The 20,374-nt window shown below is 38.8% G+C and overlaps 1 protein-coding gene across 2 annotated transcripts in view; it reads right to left on the bottom strand.

The window, feature by feature from the left end:
• Positions 1-19,718, bottom strand: part of UBR2 (ubiquitin protein ligase E3 component n-recognin 2) — a 56,055-nt gene extending 36,337 nt beyond the window's left edge. For both annotated transcript variants that reach the window (XM_054279433.1, XM_054279432.1), the window contains exons 1-9: positions 19,559-19,718; positions 14,224-14,483; positions 11,771-11,849; positions 10,299-10,412; positions 7,338-7,465; positions 6,949-7,087; positions 5,148-5,210; positions 3,663-3,783; positions 987-1,094 (exon numbers count right to left, since the gene is read on the bottom strand). In XM_054279433.1, coding sequence (XP_054135408.1) covers positions 987-1,094; positions 3,663-3,783; positions 5,148-5,210; positions 6,949-7,087; positions 7,338-7,465; positions 10,299-10,412; positions 11,771-11,849; positions 14,224-14,483; positions 19,559-19,636 — 1,090 coding nt within the window. In that variant the 5' untranslated portion in view covers positions 19,637-19,718. The remainder of the gene's footprint in view (positions 1-986; positions 1,095-3,662; positions 3,784-5,147; positions 5,211-6,948; positions 7,088-7,337; positions 7,466-10,298; positions 10,413-11,770; positions 11,850-14,223; positions 14,484-19,558) is intronic.
• Positions 19,719-20,374: the final 656 nt, after the last annotated feature.

Raw genomic sequence — 20,374 nt, 5'->3', positions numbered from 1 at the left:
GTCAAAAGCCGTGACACCATTTCCTTAACGCAGAGAACTATGGAATATGAGAAAAAGTAGAGAAATATTGATGTCAAAATAAAGATGCAAAAGTTACTCCTTGCTTACATGAAAGACGTTAACCTAACAAAACCTGCATTAAAAATGTTGTAATGCTCCACAAAAGCAGTATCTTTCAGATTACAAAATTTGCAGTGCCAGGAATACATTCTCAAGATAATGGTATTAGATAAACAAAGCCTAAAATAATAATTTTCTCCATGCTACGTCCACTTTTCACCTTACTTCTTACTTATTTTATTGGTACTCCAAGAAGTTCCCCAGGCAGTCATATTGCCTCATTCCCTACCTGTTCTCTGTGCTTCTCTTTCGTACACCTGGCTTTACACATCCTTTCAGGATATCAAATCAGACATAGAATAAATGATGGAATAGAAATTAACTACACTTCACCTTCCTCAAAATTACAACTTTTTTAGCTAATTCCATTATATCAAATAGCCTTTCAAAGTTTCAAGCACTCTAAAACAATAGAGCAGTAATTTTCTCTGTTCTCAGAACATTTAAGAATACCTCATGAACACAAACACAAGCCAAAGCAGACTCTGCCTTATCCCTTAAAAACAGGCATTTTGGTAGATATTAAATGGATGCTGAGATCCTATAAAGCAGACAAACCCACAATTTATCTATCATTTACTCAACTTCCATTAACTATCACTATCATCTGCATTTATCAAGTCAATTTTAATTTCAGATCACTTTAAAAAATTAGACCTATAACCAGCCCCATCTCCAAATGGTTTCTGTATGTTCTTGTCTTAAATACAATTGGGAGTGGATTATGAAGGGAGAGATTGTAACAAATAAGGCAATATTTTCCATAATACACCATAGCAAAAATGATCAAACATTAGCAGATACAATAAAAGGAAAACCTAGGCATCGCATTCTCTAGCATTTTCCAGAGCTTTGAGAAAACTCACCTTTCCACAGTTTAGAATCATACAGCATCAGCTTATCTACAAGAGAAGAGTTTTCACCATCTGGCCCTTCTTGCAAACCAACCTGACACAGTATCCGGCGAAGGCCATCTTAATGAAGAGAAATGGTACAAGTTAGTTACAGCTCAAACACAAACATGTTATTTTGACATCCTGAAATTTTCATACATCACAGAAGCCCTCACACTGCCCCCTTTTTCACAACAACTGAATAACAGCACTCATATTTTGCTGACACAAACACAAATATTTCACACCTTGCAAGTTTGACACTAGCCTTATGGAACATAGTGAAAATCGCCAAAGAAAATTATTTGGTTTAAAGTTATCAAATTAAACTTTGCTTCCTTAAAAATGGCCAACTAAAATAAGAAACAGCCTAGTTTCCCAGGGTTTAGTTTTCCTGATTAGATGCCTATGAAAAGGAAAATAAAATTAATATATGAAATTACTTGTATATTCATGCTATCATTTTAAGGCTTCTCTGCATCTTTTTTCCTAATGGAAAGAAACAACAAGTGTAATTATATGAACATGTAGGTCATATGCCTGCAGACAAGCCTGCATCTGAAACACAGAATAGCCCAGACATGCTCCTGTTAAGAATGTTTAATCTGGCACTGCACTGCAGGAAATGCATATTCCCATAGAACTAAGGGACTTACAGAGCCCTTCCACATCTGCTTGGCATCTCAGCTCCTCAGGCAGAGTGGGCAGTGGCTGAGTGCTGTGCACACTGCACCATGTGCTGCATGGTGCAGTAATATGCACTCTGAGAACCCCTACAGCAGTTTGGGGTTATTCCTTTTTGCCAACTACTGTTATGAAGGACAACAAATTAATGGAAACTACTGCATTATTCAGCAATTGTTAAACAGACAATCCAGAAGAACGGATTACATTACATATCTCAAATAAGTAGACAAAATTGCTTCAGAAAATCAGCTCCTCTCACAAATATTCTCTATCTTATCTCAAACCCAGAAGAACAGATATTTGCCAGGAAGGATGTAGTGGTCAAACTTCTGATTAAGTTCCATAGCAAGTTTTTTCTGTTGGGTTTTTTTTAATGACAAGAATTTGTCATTCCTTTGACAGCAATCATCCTACCTAACTCTGGCACAGCAGAAGATCCCTCTACCTGTCCCTCAGCCATTGTCAGGGACATTTCAGTGTAACCACTGAAGCAGCAACTCAATGCCCTCATGTCACAGATGAAGGGTAACAGACTGTTTAGAAGATTGAGCAGAATTGAGTTGTTTGGGTGTGTCTGGTAAAAAGCTAAGGGAAATCAACTCTTTCAGAAGTGCCTTTCACAAAAACAGACTCAGAGTACAAGATTAGACCCCAAGACATGGAAGGCAGTTCAAGTAAATGAGCACACTGGTCACAGACAAAATGTATGTGTGCTGTTTACAGGCAAACATGCCCTTGGCCCTTCTGAATCATAAAGAACTCAGCATTTAACGAGCTGAACTCTTCAGAACTTCACAAACACTACATACACAACTCAAAATTCAGTACTTTCTTCTGCAATATGAGACACGAATGACATGTTCAAATTACCTTTTTGCAACTGTCATTTAGTGCTGAAAATTAATGACTGTGGCACCTGGCACAAATGATGTGGCACAACACCGGGCTTAGAATGAGAAAGACAGTGCCTGCTTACATGTTTCACTGAAAGGACAATTTCATACAGAAGGAAACTTTCTTCATAACACCTACCTACTAATACCTACTGTTCAGAAGTTTTATTTACTTATCTTCAAAATTTAAACATAAACTACTTAAGTTTCAAAAATTAAAACATGTTATAAAGACCCTGTGCATGAAATCTTGGTTTCCCAAATATCAGTCTAATAAAACATACAGTCTCTGAAGAAATTATGTAGCCATGAAGAACATTTGTGCAATATGAAAGCTGAGCATGCTTTGCTAATACTCCTTGCTAACATTTCCAGATGAAAAAATTACAAATTCCAAGGGGGTCTGTATCCACATTTCTCCATATCAGCAGTTTGTCACTTTTCTTTTTATTTCCTCCCATATCCTACATCTTTACAATCTTATGATTTAACAGGACAAAGGGGGAATGAAGTCAAAACAAAAACTGAGCATTCCCATAAAATCTGATAATGTGCATCTTGATTCCTTTGAAGAAACCTCTTTTAAAAAATCTGATTAAGACTTTGTCAGCTTTTATACTTACCAAAACCCTCCACAAGTCCGTGCATTTTCTCTGTTCTACTTAGCAAAAAATCTGAAGCAATCGCTTTCATCTACATTCATCAAATTACTTCTGAATAATTTTGTTTTATCTAATCAGACAGGTTATTTTCAGCTTACTGCATTCATTTAAAAAGAAGTAGGGACTGAAAAAATTGCTTTTTGGCATACTGCATTTGACAGTGAGTCTCAGCTTCTGTTCAACAGCAACTAAACAGAAAAGACTATGTAAGACTGGTAGCACTTTCACATGTAAGTTAGAATTCAGAACAGCACTTCAGTAAGAGAAAATAGAATGAAGTCTGACAAGTTATTAATAGCTTTGCCTTATACATTACATATCTCAAATAAGTAGACAAAATTGCTTCAGAAAATCAGCTCCTCTCACAAATATTCTCTATCTTATCTCAAAATATAAATTTTGCCCACCTGAATATCCAATAACACTGCCAAGCCAAGTTAGGAGCTTCAGACCAAAGCTCTGATGGGCAACAATAGATGAATGCATAACTTGCACTTTCAATGGCTTTGTCTGACGACTGGTATTTCTCTTAAAAAGAAAAGGAAAAAGGAGGCAATGCATATTTAAGTGAAGACAGGCATACACTTCTATACAGAAATGCAGCATTCCTGTGATTAATTTAGATAATTTATAATATTAATACATATTCTAATTACTAACACAGGCATACACTTCTATACAGAAATGCAGCATTCCTGTGATTAATTTTGATAATTTATAATATTAATACATATTCTAATTACTAACACCTACATAACAAACCCAAAAAAGTACATTTTGTTTATCCTATTAATATTTGAAGGACCTTATTACGCAGTATCAGCATATTTAGGTCAAACCACTTTCCACTCTTGGCCTGTTATCAATGCTCACACTGATCTGCTGCATTTTACTGATAAGCAATCCCACGTTCAACCCAAGACAGCCACGTGTGTTTGTCCCTCTCAACATGACAGGCAAGTCACACTGCAGCCCATCACGGAAACTGACTGAGCACAGACTATTTTCTAAAACACAAATTAAATACACAGAGTTCAAATAAAGAATTTACCCTCATCTATGTGTTGGAAAGCATAATAGTTAGATGTTACACAAAAAAGCCATTTGTTCTTCGCCTGCATGGCCAGCAAGTTAAAAATATTGCACAATATTATCTTTAAAAATATACTAATGCTTTCAAATTATCATCAATAGTTAAAGAACAGTAACTCTAGTTGCAGCATTTGCTTTTCATACATAGGTTGCACTTTCATACAAGGTTGCAGTAGCATACATAAGCTATTTATTTCACGTGATTAAGTACTGCACTGCAGCAGTTAACAAAAAATATAGAGAAAACATTATTCTCACATTTTTACATGGAAGAATCTTGCAGTATATAGATATTAATATATATACATATATCAAAGCTTAGATGCAAAATGAAAGTATTTGCAGTTTCACACTTGGATTCAATCAGTAATAATTTCCATAACTGTTGCTGTGAAAGACATAAATAACTTCACACTATAGGAGAAAAACTGTAATAATTTAACTTCACTGATCTGAACTAGCATGTAATTCTAAAAGATACATTCAAAGTTCCTGTCAACATCTGTTTTATGAAGGGAAAAAATTGTCTACAAATTCTTTTAATAAAATTATTTTGGGTGTTAGGTAGGCCATAGTAAGAAAAAAAACCCAACAAAAGATCAACAACAACAACAACAATAAAAAACCCATAAACCAATATTTTGATACCTCTACTGTATTGTAAAGAGAATCTCCAACACTTTGTATAGTTAAAATATAATGAGTTATTATGATAACAGTATCACAAACTGGGGAGGAAAGCCTCCTTCTGGTTAGATGAGGCAAGTAAGGAGAGAGCATCCCTTACCCCCACTACTTACCACTATTACTGATTTTGCCTGATCACAGTATTGGAAGTCTCCGTACCGAACAGACCTCCGGCCCTGCAAATTCAGACAGATGTAACATTACTGCCAGCTCCTAAACAGGGAGTCCCAATTCTGTGTTCTACATTTGTAAAAAAAACACAGTAAAAGCTTCAGATGCATGCTAACTACTCTGCCTTTCATGCTATTTTCACTTTTTTAATACTATATATAGTTAGATACTTGCATTTCCCAACTGCATCCTGTATTTTTAAAAAGAAGATTAAATTGTATCATATATTCATTTACCTGTTACATTAAGTTTTCCTTGTATAACATTGTTCCTAAGATAAACAATTAAAAGAACTACACTTCTTTTATTAAAATACTGAAAACAATAGTCTAAGATTGATTAGTGCAATACAACTAGTACAAAGGCATTATTCATTAGTTTTGATATAACGGGAAGATATTTCAGATATTTCAGTACCTTTTAAAAAGCAGATATTAAAGTTAATTGGTCTTTTAAACATACAATTGAAGCACTTGTTTTATTCCAAAAGAAGGTTTTCAGTCTTTCCCTACCGTCAATCAACACATCAAAATAGATAATTGATTGAATTTATAGTGTATTGCAGACTGGAAAACTCACTGGTATTTTAGATCTGATGCCAAAATACTGCTTCAGGCACAACAATCTCATTTCTTCCACATACATGCTCATCTATACAGGCATTCATGTGATTGCATTTAGAAGTAGAAGGCACCAACAGTAGGAAAATCTGAGTGTATCCCACAACACACAGGACATGCTCAGGTCAGCTCATATTCAGGGATCAGATGTGAATCCTTTGGTTACCACAAAGATAGAGCAGTGATAACACAAAACCAAAATCTAGTTCAGTATTAAGTAATATGAAGTGGTTATATTTCCTGCTCCACTAACCTCCCTGAAGTACTTTAACCACGCAAAATTACATTCCCATTGCCATTTGGGAGAAGATTTCCTCCCCACACCAAAACCCCAAAAATAGACACAAGCCAATAAGCCCAATAAAAAAGACACTTCTTTCATGTCAACCTGTGCTTACAAACCTGTAAGCACAGGTTCATTGCAAAAATAACAAGTTGCAGTCACCCAATGAAGTATCACTTTCTTTAAAAAGATGAACATCAGCCACATTACAAACACAGCTCACAGAGTACTTCTGAAACTGAAATACTAGTTACAATTTTAACCAGCATATAGTGATTCTGAACTCACTATTCCTCCTAAAAACTGTGTTAAATGCTTTTACCTCTTCTTGCCACTGTAATCTGACAATTATGAAAAAGAAAATTAAATTAAATTTAAAAAACAAACCACAAATCATGAACAGTTCCACAAGCACCAGAAAAAAACCAGTCAGTTATGGATTTTATCCCTCACACGTAACTGCTGTTATTCTGAGAAGCATTTCCTATGTTTGGAGCATATTTAGGGGCTCTTTCAATGTCAGCTCCATGGCTCAGCCAAAGCTGCTGCCCATTTTTGACAGAGGAGTGAGAAACACCTTGGTATTTACACTTGTAAGACCTACTAGAATACATTTACATTGAAACATATTCAGTATCAGGTCTGGTTTGGACTGGCCAAATAGCACTTAGGCATTGAGACATTTAGTTTTTAATATTAAGGCATTTATGGTGGTATGACACACAGGACTCACAGACTCACATTAACCACATGCTTTGGGAAAACAGACTAAAGCAAGTATAGTCATAAAACAAACATTAGGTCAAGGTAGTTGAAAGTTCTATCAATTAATTCACTTACATCTCTATCTACTGTTGTTGCAAAACCAATGGCTTCCTTCTGTGTGCAGTTGACAGCCTTCTGAAGAGTATAAATAACTTGTTCATAGGTATGGACTTCATCATTAAACAGCATGCAGTAGTAAGTGTCACTCTTCTCACTTCAAAGCAAAGATTGAATTTATGTCACTCAAAGCATGGATTGAATTTATGTCATTTAAAGCAATGTTAAAAGTAAAAGCAAGAGCAAAGGAAAAAATAAGAGAAATACAAATCTACTACAATTATTTTATACAAAATATTTCTGACAACTTCAGGAAAGGCAGAAAAGATTCTTAAAATCAGAACCTGCATTTTCAACTGTAAATATCTGTAAGCCTTTAAAAGGCAGAAGACAAATATTATACTTACATCATTTCTAGTCCAGGCAATTCATTTTCCTTTTCCCATGTTAATATATCTACTGCATATTTAAATGTAATGGCAAAAATATTATAAGCTCTCGCTACCATGTCTTCTGGTAAGTGCACAAGAGGATCCTGGAAAGAAAATATAAATAGCAAATGAGAAATTAAATTACATTCAAAACAAACTGTCAAACTTGCACCTCTCTTTACCAAAGATGATGTAAGCATCTTTAACATGTCTTTCCTTAAATGACTTTTCAGCTGAAAGGAAGAGTCAATAATCATCCTGTTTTCTTCTTCCAGTTCTACACTGACAGTCACCAAAGCTCTAATCTAGCATTCAGTACCTGAATGTTAACTTGCCTCTGATCACCTATTTACATTTTCACACATTCTTCCATTCTCAGTCTCCTTGTTCTCACTCCTGCACACCTTTTAAGATAGTTCTTTGGAAGAACTTTAACCTCAGCTGCATTAAAACATGCTTCTTCTGCTATGCCTTCAAAACCATAATTTCAGATCCCTGTATCTTTTGTTCCACTTATCAATATTAGTAAACCTCAGAATACAAAGGACCATGCATCTCTTGTCCTGTTTTATATGCAGCATGCATTAAAAGGCTTAAGTCTTATCTATCCAGGCTTATACAACATGGAGCACGCTGGCATCATGATTTATGATGCACATCTCTTATATGCTGTGGTATATAAATAATTAACTGCTGAAATGTAAATAGTTGTTTCATAATGATCTGTCCACATCTCAGTCTTGCTCACAGAGAGCTGCTCCCCTTTTGTCTGTGCACCATGCACCCATTGGTGCCCATTCTGAGCTCTCTTTTTGACAACTGCAGCAGCCCCCACAAACTCATCCTGCTCTCTGTGCCAGAGCAGAATGGAGGCTGCTCCAGGTGGGGGAATGGGAATGTGAAGGGGGAGGAAGAGGAGAGCTGCCTCAGTCTGCCAAGTCAAATGGACCACTTTTTGGAACAGCACATGAGAACCACTGGCAACTCTGAATAAGATAGTGCAAGTCCCACTGCCATTTCAAACCAGTCCATTTCAAGGGTGGTGAATAGAAAACATTATAAACATCTTCTCTAAAGGAAATTGTTTTTTACTGTACCAAAATTTTGAGAACAACTAGCTCCTCTTCTACAAACCTGGAAAGGGAACACTGCATGGCCTGCAGGTCACCTGGATATACACTGTACACTGGGTCACTGACTCGATTCATCATTTGATATTTTGACATATGTGTTATTGCTAGACAATTAAAATATTTAACAGTGGCCCAGTTTCTGGTTTAGGATTACCTAATACTAAATCCTGTGCTTCACTACAGCTTAGGTTGTATAAAAGCGGTCACAGTAAGAATTTCTCAACTCAAGTCTGCATCATCTAAAGGAGGCTCTTGACAGTCAGCAATTCACCTGTACTAATAAAATTTATCCCCTCCACCCCAAGACTCTTTGGGAATATCTGGAAGCTTTACAAGAGTGGTAAGAACTGCCATTTCTCTTTCTTTTTTCCCCCTTCATTAAAAAATTTTCCAGGTTATTAAGAACTATCAGCCACCAAAAGCAAAGGCAAACCATAAGCAGCAGCTCTCCCTCCACTCCCAACACTTTCAAAAAAGTACATATCTGGGCAAGGCAGAAAACAGGCTCCAGTAATGCTCAACAAACCATCCTTTATCTGCCTCAAACACAGCACTGCAGAAGAGATCTCAATCTCCCTGGTTTATGGGGAAGAAACACAAAGCCTGCCCAGAACCTTGATTTTTCTGTCAGGCACACTCACTGTGTGAGTATCTTTGGGCACAGAAGTAGCAGTCCACCCAAGATTTCAGAACAAGAGTTTCCTAAGGCTGCTGACTAATGTAAACTGGCACGTAGACCAAGTGGTGAGCCCAGCAACAGGGCTAGAGTCTTAGGTCTGAGAGTGGGAATAGATTTTAGAAAGACCACTGTCACTGAAAATACAATTACAGTTGCTTCACTTAAACCATCAGATCAGCAAAATTACTACCAATGCTTGCCTCAGATGTTCCCTTTTAAAAAAATCTCACAGAAGTTATACCATGTAAGAAAAGATGTGAGTGGCCAGGTCAGAAGCCCAATTAGCCACACTCATTCCTGAGATGTAATAACAGATAAGAAGATTATAGGCAGAAGACAGAATGCTTCTCTAGTCTCCAGTAACTTAAGACACAACACCTCCCACACCAAAGATGGTACCTACAATTTCAAATGGCCATTGGTAATCTTTCCTTCCACAACCATGTTAAATTTCCTTTCAAACATGTATAAACTTTAAACAATAGTGTTTTGCAGTGGTTAGTCCAACAGTTTGAGTTCTTCCTGTAAGATGTGGCATGTCCTTTTGCATTTAATATGTCCAAGTTGTTATGCTCTGATTCTGTGGTGAAGATGTGTTCTCTATTTACCTTCTCCATACCAAACAAGCTCTTTTAGAGACCTCTGCCTTGCATCTCCATTATGACTTTCCTGTGACAGCAAGGTACTTTGATTTTTAAAAATCTGTGCCCTTCCCTTTAGTAAGAATCAGAATATTTGTTGCACAGACAGCTGAATTTGGCTTCTTGGTGCACATGATTACATACAGTTTTTTGGGGGTTTTTGTTTGGTTTTTTGTTTTGTTTTTTTTTTTTTGTCTGTGGCAGAATCCCTTGACTTCTCAGAATATACAGAAACACAAAGAAATAGAACTAAAACTGCAGAGGTGACCCAGAACATACAAAATGAAGCCTTTAAGCATAAAACATTTTAAGGAACTTCTTAAGATATATAATTTTTGTCTAACACTGTGCTTCAAATATTACTAATAAAGTTCCTACACCCTTTCATGCAGACTAAAAATAACCTCAAGTGAATTATTTACATATACACACATATATAAACAGTTAACAGTGTTTTAAAACATGATGCCTCAAATGTAATTACCTCTTCTTCTGCAGTTTCTGAAGAGTTAAGTTCATGCTTCTGACAGTAAGGACCTTCCTTCCAAGCTTCTGTATCACCACAGTCACAGAAACCTCCTCCACCTGATGTTGTCATCTAAAATTATTTAAAAACAAAGCAGCTCATGTGAATATGCACACATATCATATATGCACATTAAGAAATCAGCAGTCACAGCTGTACTACAAAAACAGTATCACAACACCCAACAGCTAAAAGCTTGTCTACCCCATCAGTGTGCCTATGTCAAAAGAAAAAACCCTGAACAACAAAACACCTTCAAACACCTCCATTCTGCCCCACCTGAAGTTTCCAGATTTTCTGAATCTATTAATTGCCATGGCATCTATACTATGCCAAATTCTTCCATTTTTAATCTACAAAGCTAAATCATTTCACATGGCACTATTATACAGTGAATGAAAGATATGCTTTATGACAAAAGGAATTGAGAGACTTAAACTTTTCACATATGTAAGCATAGAAAAAAAAATTGGAAAATTTTAATGGTATATTTACACTGTTTTAATAAAATTTATTTTAAAGACTACCTCAAGTTAATAAGCATAATAATACTTCTTTTGTGAATCACATCTATTAACTAATGCATAGAAGAATTTTTTCACCTAATCTTTGGCATACTTGATATATTCTATACATACAGGCACATCTTACAGTATCAACAAAACTAGATGGACATTTGAAAAAACATTTGCTTACACTTTTGGATGTTACCTAGACTTATTAATTCAATAGGCTCAAAAAGTACAAACCTATGTACAAGAAGTAAGCTGATACCAACAAATTTGGCAGGGTTTTTTGATAAAAGTTGTTGTGCTTGGAGTGTTTTCCTGAATCCTAGCACTCAATGTTACCATACAGTGAACAGATTTACATTTACATTACAGTGCAGTATTGCAAAAAACAGATTTACAGAAAGGCTGCACTGGTAGTTTTCACTTAACTTATTTAAAAACACACCAACATTTTCTTGGCTTTGTTTTTAAATTAATCTGTTCTACTAATAACAGTATATTACTAAAATAAACAACATTTACAGTTTTCGTTTTCTATTTTAACTTCGTGTTTAAGCTTTACATAGAAATGGCTCCTTAATAAACATTTTTCAACAGCTTTTAAAAAGTCAAACACAAAAGTCAGAACAATTCAAAACCCAAGTCTAAACCTGTAAAATTCACTAAAGGGCATGCATTAAAAATAAGAGACATTTGTTGCATATAAATTTTAACAGCTCAATATTTTAAAGTGTTAACTTCCAGAAGTTACACACAGACCAAAACACTCAAGTTCACATAGGATTACTGCAGACATTCAGAACTTTGTGTTCATTCAGCATTTGGAAATTCTGTATATATTCTCAAACTTGAAACTGTTTCACACACACACACACAAAATGACTAATAACCATGTCATTATCCCACGGGATCACTAACCCTGTATCGGTGCTCTCTGTGAATGCTCCCAAGAAAGCATTCCATGCACAGCACACAAGTTGGGTCAACTGCACAGTCTCTGAGAACAGCAACAACAGAAAGAAAAAAAAAAAAAAGTATTAAACACTTGCTTTTGCCTTAACACATTTTACAACAGACAATTTTCAAATATCACCCAATATCAACCTTCTAACTAATGTATATATTACTCTGAAAGAGGAAAGAGATGGCTTTAAAGAGGGTAAACAAATTAAATAGGAAAAAAAATCTGTTCTCATAACAGAAGAGCCTTTAAAATACTGTGTGGGTAGTATGTCTAGTTTGGGTAATACAGACATTGCCTTCAAGAGGTGAGACAAGTACACAGGCAAGTAAACAGATGAATTACATAACCCAGAATAAACCCAAGTAAGTTCTCTCAAGCACAGAGCACCAGCATTAATGATCTCCAGCAACCAGAGAAGACATTTTTCACTCAACACTGGGTAGAAAGATCACACACAACAGGCTAAATCAAACCTCTGCCTCCAAGTTCAGCCCTACAAGCTCACTGATGAGCTGCAAGAACACAATTTTCTCACCAAGGAGATCAGAGAGCATAATAAGGTCTTGTCCACAAATACTCCTGTATTAGACAGAAGGAGTCTTTCTAGTAAAATGGGCTAAAACAAATGAGACAATTAAGCATGATATTTAACTGTCTCCCTGAAAAACACTGAAAATACATGAACTCATGTAATGCAACTGACTTCAAGGCACCTCAAGATTAAGGCAGGTGGGTTTTGCAATGTAAAAATAAATAGCGAGAGAATGTCTGTCTTATGATGATGGTTATTACAGAAACAACTTATTTTGTTTAAAAGAAAATACTAGAGATCACATGAAATTTCATTATCAAAAATTCTCCTAATTTCATTTAACCAAAATAAATGATGGCAAGCATGACTTGCTATACACATGCATTTTCTTCAGAGGAGCCACTAAAGGTGAAAAAGTCAAAGCAAAATTACACAATACTTTTCTCTTTTAGAACAGTTTATGTCCATGGCACTAATTTTTTTAGATTAAAACAAACAAACAAGCAATCACTTAATGCAACAACATGCATGCAAGATTTGGTAGATCAGTTCTACAATATTGAATGTTGATTCCTCAGAGCTCTAAACTTGTGGCAGTACACTTACAAATTCAGTACCATTTGTCAAGTAATTTCTCAGACAAGTAATTGTGCCTATACCTAAAGCAGAAGCAGACCTGAAAGTTGTACAACTGCACAGAAAATCCACTGCTTTTTAATGTGGACTTGGAAAATAATTCTTTGCTGTATTCCACAAAAGCTTAATTTAAACTCTCACTATTCTTCATTACCAGCCATAAGTTAAAGAAAATTAGCACACAGCAGGAATCAGATGTTTCCTGATCAACAAAAAAAAGAGAGGGACTCTATACTCAGTATGTTAATGATCAAATGCTGTTCACGTGGAGCAGTGAAAATGTTGGGAATTCTGTAGTTGTCTTCTAAACACACTTGCTTTTTCAAGACCAACAACTCAGTATGTATCTGAAGTACCCACCAGTTTAATCTTATCTCTCTCATAAAGAGGTCTCGAAGCATTTCCAAACCCAAAGGCCAGTAAGGTATTATGTTTCTAGAAGAGGAGAGCACTAGAAAGAAAAATTCTTCCACTATCATTCTCTCCTTGTAAATGAAGGGGATGGAAACCCAGACAAATAAACCCTTGAAATTAGAGAGACATTCTGTCCCCACGTCACCTCACCAAGTGTTCAAGTGTCCCAGTGAGTGGTAGAAACCACACAAAATGACAGGAATTTGTGACACAAACAAAACTTTAAACTACAAACAGTTCAGAAAATAGAAGATTAAAATGAACCTACAGCTAGTAATATAATGGCTTAAAACTGAAGATTCTTTTAAATACTTGTAATTGGTTAGGAACTTCCTGTTCTCTTTCAAGGAAAAGTATTTTTAGAGAGATCTAGAGACAGAGGTAGGGAAGGAGCTGATTCACTTGTTTTAAGCATCTGATGGATTGGTTTAGCAGGTCATGGAAGGAGGTCTAAAAGACAAGATCAGCACTAACAGCTGATATTTAACACACAGCTATTAAACAAACAAAATACACACATATACACCTGCCCACTTACTTCTGATTAATGCCCTTAAATCACCCTGAAAGACCACTTTCTCAAATTCTTTCTCAATCTTGCATTTCTTTTGTACAGAAAACACTCTACATTATACCAATTAATATTTTTCCATTTATATATCTGTAGCGTTAATTTTCCCAGATCCCACTTGCCATGAAAGACTGCAAGGTTACTTTAAAAATATATTTTGGTTATTAACTTTTCATTAGGACAGTATCTTCTTATTGCAAAATGTTCCATGACTCCACAAATCATAAATACTTCACAATGTCAAGTTGAACTACCTGCAAGAATACGTAGGCTCTCCCACTTTAAAGACACGGCCACAGAGATGGGAAGGTTTGTTTGCTTGCTCAAGCTTTGGAAAACCAAATGCAGGATCTTCACCACAAAGATACCATTCCATTGGTCCCAGCAAAACGTGTTGTGCCAGCATGTCTTCTCTCTGAGGGGCAGGGTTGGGACCCCTGCAGTAAATTTTTGGTACATAATAGGCTAGATGCTGGTATACTTCTTTTTGAAGGTCATTTGCTTGCAGCCATTTCTTTTATATTAGAAAAAATGAGAACACAAATTCTTCATTAATAAACACACCAAACACAGTTCTAGCCCTATAGGTTATTTTATTTCTACACAAAATATCTAAAATGTCATGCAAAACTAGAAAGCCATGCTTCCTTTTAAGTGTTAAATCTAAATGGTCACAAAAGACAGACATTGGGAAAGGAAGAATTTGTTTCCTTGCTGACACATTTTATCCTTTTGTAATACAGAACATTTAAGAGAAAAAATCACTAAAATTTTCCTCCAGGATGAATGACCAGTAAAATGTTGGCAGTGATTTTTAGGATACAGCCTAGACTGTGTTGGTCACATTTCTTTGGAGTGCAGACAGATGCTGCCAGCTCGGGACACAGAGGATCAGCAGGAGCCTGGAGTTGGCAAGGAACAGAGACAAAAAGTACATGGAGAAAAGCAAACACAGCATTAGGTAACAGTCCCTTTCTCGTTTGGTTTCAACAAATCACCTGTGAAAATGGAGTTTTAGTTTCTCCTTCAACCAAAATAACTCATCTGAATTGCTCAGTTAAAGTGTGATGTTAGATCCATGAATTCTTGCACTGGGTTTGTGAGGCAATGCTTTGGAAGCAAGGGGGCTACAGGCTGGCTTCTATAAAAGCTGCCAGAAGCTTCTCCATGTCTGAGAGAGCCAACACCAGATGGCTCCAAGAGGGACCCACAGCTGGCCAAAGCTGAGCCCATCAGAGAGAGCAGCAGAACTTCTGGGTAACAGATTTAACAGGGAATAGCATATTTAAAGGGACAAAAAGAGCAGCTGGGAGATGTAAGAAAGAATATGGGAGAATAACAGCTCTGTAGACCCCAAAATCAATGCAGAAGGAGGGGCAGGAGGCACTCCTGACACCAGAGCAGAGATCCACCTGCAGCCCATGGGGGATCCCATGCTAGACAGAGCAGCTGGATGTTGCCAAGAGGCTGTGACTCCACAGTAGGAAGCCACGGCTGGAGCTGGCTCCTGGCAGGACCTGTGAACCCATGAGAGAGGAGCCCAAGCTGGAGCAGGTCTGCTGGCAGAACTGGCGACACCACAGGGAATCCACACAGGGCAGCCTGTTCCTCAAGGACTGCACTCCTGTGAGAGACCCAGGCAGGAGCAGTTCATGAGGAACTGCAATCCATGGGAACGACTGACACTGGAAAAGTTCATGGAGGACTGTCCCCATGGGAGGGACCCCACACTGGAGCAAAGGATGTGCGGAGTCTTCCCCCAGAGGAGGAAGGAGTGCAGGGACAACATGAGGAACTGACCACATTCCCCATTCTGCATCCACCTGTGCTGCTCAGGGGAGGAGGTAGGGAAAACACGAGTGAACTTGATCCAGGGAAGAAGAGAAGGATGGGGGGAAGGTGTTTTTAAGGTTTGGCTTTGTCTCTCATTACCCTACTCTGATTTGATTGGTGAGAAAAACAAAATTAATTGTTTCCCCTAGTCGAGCCTGTTTTGCCAATGGCAGTAGTTGGTGAGTGACCTTTCCTGCTCCTTATCTCCAGCACAAGCCTTGTGTTGTATTTTCTCCCCTCTCCAGCTGGGGAGGGGAGTGAGAGAGCAGCTTTGGTGGGTATTTGGCACCCAGCCAAGGTCAACTCACTACAATTCTCCTAGTCAATCAATTGTAAAAAACAATGTTGGCCCTTTTTAAAAGGCATCAAACCACTGAGCTGCCCTAAACCACTTAAAACCTCACAGCTTTTCCTAGGTTTGGAGTTTTTTTGCCCCAGTATATAGACACAGAATAAAAAAAAAAACTTGAGGACAACATTAGTTTTATTTCTGCCTTGTAGATAACAAATTTAGAAAGGTTTAAACTGTAAGTTAAGACTGCAAGGTTTTTATAAGGAACAAACGGGAGCAAGCAGATACTGCAAGGGTCCACTGATTAAATCTTGTGTTACATAAACAGCCTCAGCATGCCATTTCTCATTGTAAATGTGACAACCAGATACCCCCTGGCAGCTTCCAAAAAAAGAGTTCAAAATCAACCTAAAGCTCTACATGAAAATGCAAAATTAATTATGCCAAAATAAATGGGCTTGGTGATCAAATATTAGAGCTTGATTTACCCTGAATTATTTATAACTTACTCTAAAGAACTTATGTTTGAGATAACACAGTTGTAGTAAGTTCCTTGGGATACAGACACAGTCAGCTGAGCATCTGTGCAGACTGGCTGCATTTTAGCCTTTTTAAAAACATATTGAAGAAGTTTCACTTATTAGATATGTTTTTCTGAAGTAGAACTTGGTATTTTAAAAAACCCTAATTCGTCAGGGTGCTTTCTTCACTTCTGTTTTCCTCAGTTTGACTAAATCTTTGTATATTCATCTAGCTCTGACAGTAAAAGCCCAGTTTTTCCCCAAGGAAGTCCATGGGAAGAGGTTGCCAAAAAGCCATAGTCAGGAGTCAAGAAATCTACAGATTATCTCACCATTCCCTCCACGACTCAGAGAATACCATAGGAAAAAAAAGGATTAAAAAGTAAAGTTTTAAACAAGAATTTAATTTTTCCCACCAATTCATTCATCTTTTCCTCTTCTTTCATCAGTTTTGCCAAATTGCTACTACTGCCAGGAACCAACTCAATCACAGTGCAGTGACCTAATCTTTTCCATGATTTCTATTTATTAAGCTTATTTTTGCATTATTTTCTATAGTATATGCTAGTTATTAAATTGCAGGAATTTTTCAGCAAAATATCTTTAACATCAGTCTTTTAATTCAGCAGTATATTACTAATTTCTACCCAGAAAACACACACTGCCTACTAGCTACACTACAAGCTCAGACAAATACCCAAGCAGAGAAAATTCTTGTTCCTCGAGTAAATGGCTTTCCCATCCCAAAAACCCTGGGAGTAGCTGTCTGAGAGTTAGGTGTGGCAATGATGAACGTCACCACACTTAAATCTGGTTGTGGAGCCAGTCCTACACACATAACTGCACATACAGTTTTGAAAATCAGGTCCTGGATGAAATAATATCAGAAGGAAATCCAGGCTACTAGGACAAGGAAACAGATGTGATTCTAGGAGCTGCCAGGAAAGCAGCAGACACAGGTCTGCTGTGCAAATGAGACTGTTAATAGAAATATATACCTAGGCACACACAGGTTGCACTGCCTCTCTAAATCGCCACCTGGGGAGCACTGAACTCCAGAAAAACAACTCAAAACTCTGGAATTTGTCCTTTCATAAAAGCATTCTGCATTTAGGCAAGGTTTCAATTAGTATTTGTCTTTCTTCTAACCTGAAATCACACGCAAGACAAGCTAATATTCTACTCTCCCAAGAGAGGTTTTTTATTAAAAAGGGAAGTGTATTCCTCTTCACTTCCTCCCTCTTCACACTTACTCTCCTGCAACAACTTTAACTGCCCTGGGGAAAAAAAAAAGTGCAAAGTATTGATCAAACAACACCTTACATAAGTAAATACCTAATGGTTCATCAGTGTTTATATTAAATTCCCATCTAAGTAAGAGATACCAGGAGAAAAAAAATGTAGAATACTAATAAACCATAAAATAACTCACTTGTCTGTTTCAAAAGCTAAAAGGTACAACTTATGGGGTTTTTAGCTAAACAAAAAAAAAATACTTGCATGTGGGCTCATGTTATGTTAAAAAGAAATTATTTTTATTATTTTTGTTCTTTGGAAATTTATCATTAAATTGACAAACTGAAGCGCTAAGTGCAGCAACTACTGCCTTGGGGTAGTATTTGTTTTGTTAATACTGGGCTATCAGCAAAGGAGGCAGAAAAACCACACTAGATTTGAATTACAGATTTCAGAATTGGAGCTTGTGCAGGTGACAAATAAAAATGAGAAAGAATTTACTACATTTAAACTGGCACTGCTACCCCCAGCAAATTCCTAAATGCGTTCCCTTGGGTGCATGAGTTCCTTGAGTTTACCTACAGTGTGACCCAAAAAAAACCCATCTGCTATTCACACAGACAAGGTAATTTGGGCTCAATTTGGACTACTTTATAAATGTTTGATGGAATTATTTGGTTTGCTGTAGAGAAGAAGCAAGACTAATCCTGGAGCTAAACTAGCTAGCATATAGCTAACTGGGCGCATCTGCCCATTTAATCATACCTTTGTCTGCACTGAAGATACACAAGCATAATCTGAGGATAATCTGAATTATAACAGTGTTTTATTTACATTTGGAAACAGCCAATGTAATTCCCATTGAGACACACACAGACAGCTCTTCAAGGTTTTATCCTACCCACATGCACGTGAGCAGCCTCAAAAATTTAACCCACACACCCAGTTCCTCAAATGCCCAAGTGTCTAAATGGACAAACATTTATGTCAGAAACAAAACTTCCTCCTAAGGCTTTACCCTCGAAACTACATTCCTCTTTCAACTACTCTTTGTAAGAACAGGAAAAGAATATAAAAAGAAGTGGACTTCTTCAAATGCTACACTGCTTTTACTAATATTTCCTCTACAAACACCCCATTCTATTAATCCTAAGATTAACTCCTGCAAGCTTTTCCAGAGCCGCATCTTAAGTAGTGGGGAGGAAGGAAGAATCCTGTAATAGCACTTTAACACTGAAAAGCGTATTGGGGTCAGCCATCCACCTAAACGAATAGGGAGGGGGCATCTCCTCAGGTCTAGGCGCGACTGCCGGCAGAGCGAGGCGGAGGAAATTAACTTCAGGAAGCACTCAAGGAAGGGGCGCGATGCCCGGCCGCCCCCGGCAGGGATGGCCACTACCAGGCGGCATCCAGGGAGCCACCTGCGCCAGCCGGCACAACAGGAAAAGCTGGCTGCTCGCTGCCATGGACCGCGGCTGCTGCAACAGCGACGCTGGCGACAACAGCGCGCCGAGGCCACGGCGGGACACGGCTGCCGGCCGGGGGTGCCCTCAGAGCCAGCCCCGGCAGGGACACCCCCTCCCGGAGAGCTCGCTGGCCCGCGGAGCGGCCTCGCCTCGGCCTCGGAACGGCTCCCCAGGCCGGTGCCCGCCGCGGCCTCCGAGCCCCCCACTCCACTCCCTCCCCGCGTCGGGCCCGCCGCCTCACCACGGCGATCTCCTCGGCGGAGCACTCCAGCAGGCTCTTGTCAATGGCCTGCACCTCCGTCTCCAGGTCCGCCGCCATCTTCTGCCTCCTCCTGCCCCCTGCCCCGCGCCGCCGAGGCCGAGGCCGGGACAGCCGGAACGGGGCCCGGGCGGCCGCCCAGCCCGGGGAACACACACTTCCGCCCCGCCTCCCGCACGTCACCGCCCGCCGCGCCGCGTTCTGGGGGCTGCAGTCCTTCCGCGGCGCTGCTCGGCCGGCACACGGCGCTCCGTGCCGCGTACACGGTCCTGGGGGAGGACCGGGAGCTGCGGGCCAGGCCGGCCGTCCGTAGCCGCCCCCGGCCGCCTCCGCGGGCCGCCTTCCCTTCTCGCCTCACGGAATCCCAGGATCACGGGACGGGTCAGGCTGGAAGGAACCACATCTGGTCCAGCCTCCCTGCTCAAGCAGGATCATCCCACAGCACACGGCACAGGTTTTCGTTCAGAAGGTTCTTGATTATCTCCACTGAGGGAGACTCCACAGTCTCTCTGAACAATCCGTTCCAGTGCTCAGTCACTGCACTGTAAAGAAGTTATTTCTCAAGTTCAGGTGAAAGTTCTGTGCATCACTTTCTACCCCTTGCCTCTTGTCCTGTTGCTCAGCAGCACTGAGAAGAGCCCAGTGCCATCCTCTTGACATCCTCCCTTCAGTTCCTAGTAGACATTGGTGAGGGCACCTCTCAGTCATCTCTTCTTGAGGCTGAATAGGCCCAGCTCCCTCAGCCTTTCCTCCTAAGAGAGATCCCCCAGTCTCTCAGTCATCCTCACTGCCCTCCGC

Source organism: Melozone crissalis, unplaced genomic scaffold, assembly GCF_028551555.1.
Source record: "Melozone crissalis strain CALT ecotype California unplaced genomic scaffold, PUWL_Pcris_2 ptg000027l_1, whole genome shotgun sequence".
NCBI lineage: Eukaryota > Metazoa > Chordata > Aves > Passeriformes > Passerellidae > Melozone > Melozone crissalis.
This window is presented reverse-complemented; position numbering and strand designations above follow the sequence as displayed.